At 37.4% G+C, this 8,830-nt stretch overlaps 1 protein-coding gene across 1 annotated transcript; it reads right to left on the reverse strand.

The window, feature by feature from the left end:
- Positions 1 to 158: 158 nt before the first annotated feature.
- On the reverse strand, positions 159 to 6,971 carry cope (COPI coat complex subunit epsilon). Its single transcript, XM_035653704.1, has 10 exons — positions 6,833 to 6,971; positions 6,612 to 6,674; positions 6,396 to 6,496; positions 5,540 to 5,692; positions 4,909 to 4,962; positions 4,567 to 4,648; positions 3,968 to 4,123; positions 2,028 to 2,096; positions 899 to 973; positions 159 to 504 (listed from the first exon to the last, which is right to left on the reverse strand). The coding sequence occupies exons 1-10, from the start codon at positions 6,932 to 6,934 to the stop codon at positions 451 to 453; spliced, it is 909 nt and encodes a 302-aa protein (XP_035509597.1). The 5' UTR covers positions 6,935 to 6,971; the 3' UTR covers positions 159 to 450.
- Between the last annotated feature and the right edge of the window lie 1,859 nt (positions 6,972 to 8,830).

Consider the following 8,830-nt stretch of genomic DNA (forward strand, 5'->3'; position numbering starts at 1 on the left):
GCAGTAAAACATTGTAGCGCTCGCCGGACCCTGTACCGGGTCCGTCGGGTTCAACAGGTTAATACATGTTCAATTTAAATTGCTTAAATTTAAGCTGAGTTAAAATTCATGCATGTACACAAAACAAAACAAAAAAAACACACACTTCAAAACACAACACAGGTATTAAACATTTATTATCATTTCAAAGGGAATGCTTGTATTAAAAGAGATGTGTTGATTTCCAGAATAGGAGAAATGCATAATCTACAGAGGAGAAATGCATAATCTACAGAGAATGGATACTAAGCAAGGCGTGTTTCATCTGCACCAGAGGGACATTATGAATTCTGCTCTGGTTTTAAATAATACAGGTAAAAAGGTCAAAACAAATACAGATATGCAGGTTAGAGAGAGAAATAGTCTGTTGACACTTCTTTGTGTTATACTGAAGTCCATTGTTGAGGTGTCTTATGCTGTAGCAGTGGGAGCGTACTGCATCGATAGTCTGTCGAACTCATTCTCCTGCAGGAAAACAAAGAGCAGGGGAAACGGTTAAACACCAGGAAAGAAAAACATCTGACCCCGGCAACAGCTGTGCATCGCATGGTTTGTTTCGCAACGATAACCCAGTTTTAACATGTTTGTTTACATCTGCACTTACAGGCGTGTAATTACAACGAAATGTGTAATAAAGGCTAAAGATTCAGAGTTTAATGACTTTGCTCCAAGGACACCTGCTGCCCAGCTATCAAAACAACCAGGTCAGGTAATTGAATTATAGCAGAGTAAAGGTTATGAAGGTTTGTCAACAACTGTGAGTTCATCTCATGAACCAAAGTAGCAATGGCCACAGCCCAGAGGTTATGCCTGAAAATGAAGAGCACTGAAACAACAAATGCAAACACGAGCAAGTTACCTTGGCTAAGTAGTCTTTGAGGAATGGATGGGCCCTGTGTGCATCTTTCAGCTGAGAGAGGTAGCGATTGGTCACCTGAGGACAAACAGATCACATGAAAGTGAGAGTAAGTAACAGCCAGAAAAAAGAGCCATTAACACACTTTTAAAAGGCTGAAAACCTGTATTTTAGGGACTTTAAACCTGTAAAGCATTTCCAGGTTTGTCAAAAACAAAACCTGTTTCTCACAGACTGATATCAATTTCCCCACCAAAATGAGTTTTTTGTTTATTTACTTGTTTAGAGAAGATATTCCCATTTTGTTGTGTCTGTGCTCTTGTTACTAGTTTGAAGTGGGGAAAAGGGTAATAAGGTTGTTTGTGCATGCCCTCAGGCCACTGTCAGTCAAATATAATCAAACCACAACCAAACTATCCTGTGTCAATTGTTGTTATTTTAATCATGAATATTTAATGTTATAGAGAAAACAAAAGTTCTTAGTGGCTTCAAAGCTGATAAAGACAATCATATCTCATCTTTTATATCTAATCTACCATTTATCATAGAAGGGAGGCCATGCAGAACAAGGACTTTAACATTAACTTGGACTTAGACAACAAAGTTCATTCAGAAGTTACTTTCGGCTACCTCACCTGAGAATTAGGCTCGTTTGCAAGCATTGTCTACATAATTGTCAACCTTGAGCGAGAGGTGCTAATCAGTGGTTATCATAGCTGGAAAATCTTTGAGTGACTGTGTTGAGTTAATGGTCAGTTATCTATGGCATTATTATCAAGTTCATCAAACTTAAGACGGATAATTGAGTCTTTATCTTATGAACTCTGAGTGCCCGGGTGTATAACTCACACACAGCACTAAACCAGTAGAAATGCTTAGATGACACTTTCCATGATAGAAGTCAAACACAATCAAGAAATTGCTTGGCTGAATGCTTTTCCCTGGTTTAATCAAAGCAAACACGCATAAAATTGCTGAGAGGAGCATCTTGCACTCTAACGCTGAATGTTATTGGAAAAGAAAGACTATTCAAGCGCTCTTCGACCGAGGACGAGTTTGTCTATAGGAATCTGCTAAACTGGTGGTTGTTAAAATGTTGCCCCTGTTAACGGCTTTGGGTTCAAAGTCTCACCTCAGGAGCTTTGCCCAGGTGTTGCGTCAGCACTATGAGGTTGATCAACGTCTCAGGGTGACTGCTGTCCTGAAGGGGGAGGAGCGAAAGACAGAGATGGAAAGAGAGTGAGAGGGTCATTCTCACAAAGAGAACAGAACCGATATAGAAACACAAAAGTGAAAGAGAGAAGTATCTTCTATTCAGCATGTTTTATGTCATTTATTGAGATTAATAACTCAGTGATATGACTTTAACTTCCCACATAAAAGTAGGGAGGAGTGTTGCTCCAAATGTGTACATTTCTACATGTATGTAACACTATAACTTCTGTTTAACTTTTCCTTTTATTTATTCTACTTATCACCATAACAAAAAAAAAAAAGTCTTTTTCTTGGCAAAACACGAGCATACATTCAGGTAAAGTCACATTATGCTCTTTATTATCGTATGTCTGTTTAGTAAAAGATAACATCAATGGATAACTATCACTTTGTGTAGGGTGAAGTCAAGTCAAGTCAAGGGTCAAGTAATCAATGAATGGCCAGGAATACGAAGCTTGGTTTGGGGAGAATTCCCAAAAGAAAGCTCAGAAAAGCTTCACTTCATTAAACCTAAACGGTTAAACGTCAGTTTTCAGTCAATGTAACAGTGCTTCTACAACCTTAAACACAAAAACAGACTTAAAACATCAAGTACCGATCACATCCATTCACAGTGCATTGAGACAGAGAGCTGCAATATTCACAAAGGTGAAACACGGCAGCACATATTTATTATTTTAATAGAATAAACATTTTAAATAGACAAAATTAAAAGACAAAACGACTGCAAAGTGAATGTTTTGTTGAATCTTGTAGATGAACAGTGCACACTGTCTATCTTATTGTGGATAAAGTACAATAACTGTGGACTACAAAAGAGTATGTGGTGCCATCTGCTGTTACAATGGGGGCGGTTGAAGAAATTGCACATTATGTTGTTGAGTAAAGAATCCACTGAACAGGAAACATCTGGCCTTTTTTTGAGATTTGTTCTGGGTTTATATCTTTATGTAATTAGAAATAATAGCCTCATTGCTAAGTAAAAAATGTTTTGTGACAAATTGGGATGTTACTGTGTGTCTATAACACATATTGGTTGATTGTCGGTACTTTATACATACCGTGAATAAAACAGGCCTTTTAAAGAACATTAACACAATAATAGAACAATAAATAAACTATTACTATTGATTGGCTGAGCAGCATCTCCTTTTCTTTCTTTTTACTAATACTGTAAGTTTGTACTCCCGTGTTTTGTTCTATGTATGTGTGGCTTTTTAAAATAATGTGTAAAATAATCTGTGTGTTTCACCCTGTGTTGCTGTTGCTGTTGTTGTTGTTTATTTATTGCTATTGCAGTAGAACAAATTGCCCCTCATGGACAAATAAAGATCTTGAACTTGAACACATTGCTGGGCCTTAAGGCTCCATTGTAAACCATATCTAAAGTTTCATAATGAATATCATTATTTTCAATTTGTGACATCAAACTGAGGGAAAGTTAAGATTAGCTTGTTCAAACTGGGCTCTGTCATCAGTTGGTTAAACAGCGAGGAATACTGTATTAATAACATTTCTCACATTAAAATCTCCCGAGGACTACACAGTTCTTCTCTCCATTTTTCCCCTTCCTGCTTACTCTAAAATAACTCTGAATGCATCTCATAAAGAGGTTTAATCTTGTATCCATATTACACAGAACCTCCAGCAGAACTCCCCTTCCCAGCAAGCATTCATTAAGGACTTAATTATGAAGGATATGAATCTAATACAGCCTCAGAAACAAGGCACGGAGAGCTTTAACTGAACAAACTGTGCATGTATGTACATCAAACTGTGCTGAGCGTGTCCATCAATGGTGTGATGAAGAGAAAAAACAAGAAAGAAGAAAAACAAAGAACACTATTGTCATCTAACCTTGTCAAGCGCCTCCTGTAGCACTCCCTCAGCCTCCTCCCACTTGTTCTGAGCCATGTAACAGGCCGCCTGCCCGTTGAGGAGCAGCAGTGTAGATGAGTACTTGTCTGACATCTCCTGGAAAATGTAGTAGGCATCCTGCAGCTTCTCTCCACCCTGGAACAACAAGCAGAATGCAATTAAATGTGTTCAGCAGTGGTCATGCTGAAAATCCAATAATAAGTGCACAACTCCAGCTGTTTGATTGTTTTTGTTTTTTTAATTGTTTCAGCGGTACCCACTGCTCAGCTAGAGTCGGAGGAACTATAGTGGGTAATATGAGCTCTTAGACCTGTTAGGTTAGCTGCACACTGCACCAAGAATTGCTACATACTACCCTGCCCACTAATTATTTCCCACCTGATTGCAGCTTCAGTCAATCACAATACAGCTCGGATGCTAATAATGTAATGAACAGGAATTTAGTTTAATTACTGTACGTGCAGACCCACTCCATTATGTACAGGGTTTACAAATTATTCATTACAGAGCTTTTATTTACAAATCAATGTGTGTATTGGCAATATTACACAGATGTAATTGAATGCTGGTCTCCTTACCACAGCAATATTAACCCAGGCTGTGGCCAGTTGGGTTAGAGTAGCATCCTCATCCTGCTCCTGCATCTTTTTCAGCTCTTTCCTGTCAAGAAAATAATATAATCACACTGTTATTATAAGAACACAGTCCCATTTCAAAGAGAGAGTATGTATACACTTTTGTGTCTATTTTTATTATACAGGTCCAGACTTAAACATACATACCGTAGGGTTTGTCCACTGTCATGACATTAATAAACATTTTCAAAAAGCACCGGGATGTTTTCCACGAGCCTTCAAATAACAAAGCTGAACAACCAATTCAATGCAAATCATCCTGTGTGTACGTGTCTTTTTCCATACCTTGCCAAGTCAACACGATCCAGACTCAGCAACACCTGGATGGACATGGCCATGCTGAAAAATAAACAAATGTTCATGTCAGTATGCTCTGTTTCAGGCCTGTTGTATTCAAAGAGAGAAAGCAACCTTATAAACCCAGTGACCCATCAGAGTCTTGTGTTTTGTGGAGCAGATGCGACAAAACATCCATTTACAAACCAAGTTGTGGAAGCCTTATTTGCCAAACAAAACATTTTAGTATAATGACTTCAGAACACAAATTTAGCTCATCTCTCTTTCTCTCTCTCTTACACAAGCCAACATATTAGTTTTGGGTATATTTCATAGCATGGTGAGTCAAGAAGTTTCTTGAGAAAAATCTATATTCTCAATAATCATGCAAAAGTTTTGACTGAAATCGTGCCACTATAAACCTGTGCACCAGGAGCATCTACTAAACCCATTTATGAATCAAAACCAAAATGTGTATATTAATGACTAATGTCTATTAATACATTATTCTGATCATTATTTCCATCCATATATACTGACATGGGTTGAATTATACGTTCACTTTAAATCCATGAAATATAAAATGAAATATTCTTGAAAATCTTGCTGAGACTTTAAAGTAAAACTCATCCCATCTCACCACTCTAGGCTTTCTCCTTGGTGCAGAGTCCTGAGAGCAGCATCGGTGTTCATCTCATGGTAGTAGATGGAGGCAGCCATGAGGAGGAAGGTGGTGTTGGCAGCGTCCACACTCTTCGCCATCTTCTTGTCTAGATCGGCAACAATAGCATCCCTGCAACAAAACAAAGAAAAAGGAACAGTCAATTAATTATTCACGCATTAAGGATTTTAAACTTACGAGAGTCCCTGAATCAAAATCAGGCACTGAAGTAGAAGATATGACAATTAGTTAGAAAGGCTATTTAGTAATCTTCACACACACAACTGTATTTAAAGGCTGGGTGATACATTAAGTATTTAAAAGATACAGCATATAATTATATATATATATAATTTATAGCACTTTGTTGAGCATACTGAAGAATATTAGGGTAATCCAGATGCACTGTTGATGTAACCAGTTGCCTCCCTTTCACCAAATATATATATTTTTTTTAAATCTGTGACATGGAAATAGTTTGATGTTAAAAGATCATCCAACAAAAAACACAGCTTAAATATTTGTAATCACATCAAATAGCATCTTAAGTACAAAAACTGTGAAGGTAATAAGTCTCGTCTTACACAAGCATTCAAACTCCCATATAGGAACCCAGCTGTGTTATTCAATCTGCAGTAAGACATCCTCACACCCAGTATCATTTGTCAGGTGATAAAGTCCAAATTTGATACTGGCTGAAATATCCTTCTGCTAAAAATGTGAACGGATGTTATTGTCTACACAGCATATTGACAGAAACATTTATGTTGTCAGCCGCATCGTTCAGCCCTATGTCTCTTCCACGTTGACCTAAACTTCAGATTCAAGCTCTTACCTTTTGCTTTCGCTGGACAGATACTCAGCAAACATCCTGACAGCCTGAAGCTCGGGTGGAGAGCTGCCCTTGATGTCATCCAGGACAACAGCATACTTCCTCTGCAACAGCACAACAAACAAACAAACAAACAAACAACAGGTTATCAATCTGCCTAATTAACTGTGTACTTCAGCTAATGACAGGAACATTTGTACTTGACTGAATGTGGCTTACCTGGGCAATGTATGCTCTGTACAAAAACATGTCCCTTTCAGTCTCCTTCTCTGGTGAGGACGGCTTTAAAGAAGAAACACAGGCAGGAGTGTTTTATAGAGAATATATATTGGCTAACATGTTTAGCATTGTTGCTCACAGCGGCCATTAGCTGCAGTCAGACAGCGATAAAGACGAACCTGTTGGTTAATACATTCACCTGATAACTATTAGATACTTACCTTCACCTTCTGAGCCTCGTTAATACACTGCTGATAGCTGCCAATATAATAAGCATTTTTCACATCGAAGAGCTCGTCAACATCACCCTGCTGAGCCGCCATGTTGACCACACAACTTCCTGACACGTAGCAAAAGGACGTCACTTTCCTGTTAGTCTTTCGCCGAGGATTGTGGGAGATGGAGTTCAACCACCGAAAAACACTGGCGGACGTTACAGAAATGCATTTAGAGATCATTAGGGGGTAAGTTAGTTATATAGTGTTATCAAATATTCTCTGTAAAGGTATTATTCTGTATTATTTTGCCCTAAAATGACTAAATCCTCATTTAAACTATGTATCAGTCGATTTGTTTTAATAAAGGTATGTCTACAGCAAAATGTAATTGGGTCACAAACCCCTCTAATAACACAAACCCCATACAAAAATACAGTAATGTGATATGACTTGTCAGCTGACATGAGTGCCAGTACAATTATTTAATGAATCACTTTATTGAGACAGAAAATGAATCTGCAACACTTGATATTGATCACTTTAAAGAAAACTAATTCTGCTTTCTTTTGTCTTATCTTTTAATAAGCTGATTATCTTTGTGATTTAAACTGTTGGTCAGATAAAACAAGCCATCTTGGAAATTGTAATGAGTTTTTTCAAATTGTTGTGTCATTTTGTAAACAATGTAGATCAATTAAGAAAATAATTGTCAGATTAATCGATAAGCTAATGACAATAATTGTTTGTTGCAGCCCTAAACGTAATACTATCATCCACTGAACATGGTAGGCTATATTATGATATATTATTAGTATATGGTAGAAATTACCATTATGGATTGAAACCAATTCTAGAGATAGAAATTATATTTATACACATTTTAAAAAAACAATCATGTAAATATACTTACCTCACCTCTTTGAAATTTGAAATACTATAAACCATATATCTGTATTTTGTAAGGGTGAGCAGGTGTCCCACTTTGCACAGCAATTTTATCCATTGTCCCACATTTTGATCGGCTGTAGTTTTAAAATCTTTTCTAAAATCTGTGTTTCATCCAATGGTATCACATATTTATGCATATATATGATGTAAACTACCACAAAGAAAAGGAAACGCAGCTACTGTGAAACTACTGCTAACTGAGTGAAGGCCACTATCACTGTCAGTACTACATAAGAACATAAAACCACCCTATAAGGCCGGCTGGTTTTGACACACTTTTTTGTTGCACCTTTCATACCCCCACCAATTTGAGGTCAGTGCACTTTTTTTTATTTTTTATTTCAAAGTCATCTTTATTGCAAAAAGGGGGTTACAATTCAGATGTGACTTACTGAGAGATATATATGTAACAGTATACAAACATATAAAATACAAACAAAGTGAAATAAAGCTTTGCCAGGGGAAGCTTATATGTTATTAAAAAGAGAAAGAGGACCATATGTTGTTGACAGTTTTCTAACCGCCTTTTTGCTTGTTGGACGCCAGAAATCAAAATGACATAATAATGCAACAGCTTTCATGGAGAGAAAAAGAGTACAAAATTAGGTTGTTCTACTGTTGAATTTCCACTTTAGTGACATGTGGCCATTCTTGCCAACAGAATTCCTAACTCACATCATACTACCATGAAGTAGCATAATTTTCTTTACCTTTGACTTCTACCAAAAGCAAAATGCCAAAGCATTCTCCGCCACAATCAAGGCAACCAGTCCTTTATCAAATACTGGTCATGACATGCAAATTCTGCCTGAGTGCGTCAGTCGCACCATGCAGTTAATTCTCGCGCATACTAAACTGCCATTAAACACTAGAGGAAAGCCGCCTCCCCAGGTCAGTCTCCCCACGCAACTGAAGGTGTCTCTGACGTTCTTATTATGACACAAAAGCAACGTGTAACATATAAATACTGACTTATTATGATATCATGGTTCCTATAGTTTATGGGGTAGTGTAACAAATACCACGTTTACCGTGTGAGCTGAAGCTTCTGGG

The sequence above is a fragment of the Morone saxatilis genome, unplaced genomic scaffold (assembly GCF_004916995.1).
Source record: "Morone saxatilis isolate NCDOM2014 unplaced genomic scaffold, NCSU_SB_2.0 Contig12, whole genome shotgun sequence".
Lineage (NCBI taxonomy): Eukaryota > Metazoa > Chordata > Actinopteri > Moronidae > Morone > Morone saxatilis.

Coding starts and splice junctions, on each gene's coding strand:
- cope (XM_035653704.1), bottom strand. CDS start 6,934: ATGGCGGCTCAGCAGGGTGATGTTGACGAGCTCTTCGATGTGAAAAAT. Junction 6,675..6,832: donor ACGAGGCTCAGAAGGTGAAG/GTAAGTATCTAA, acceptor TCTTCTTTAAAG/CCGTCCTCACCAGAGAAGGA. Junction 4,649..4,908: donor GATCGTGTTGACTTGGCAAG/GTATGGAAAAAG, acceptor TTTTCTTGACAG/GAAAGAGCTGAAAAAGATGC.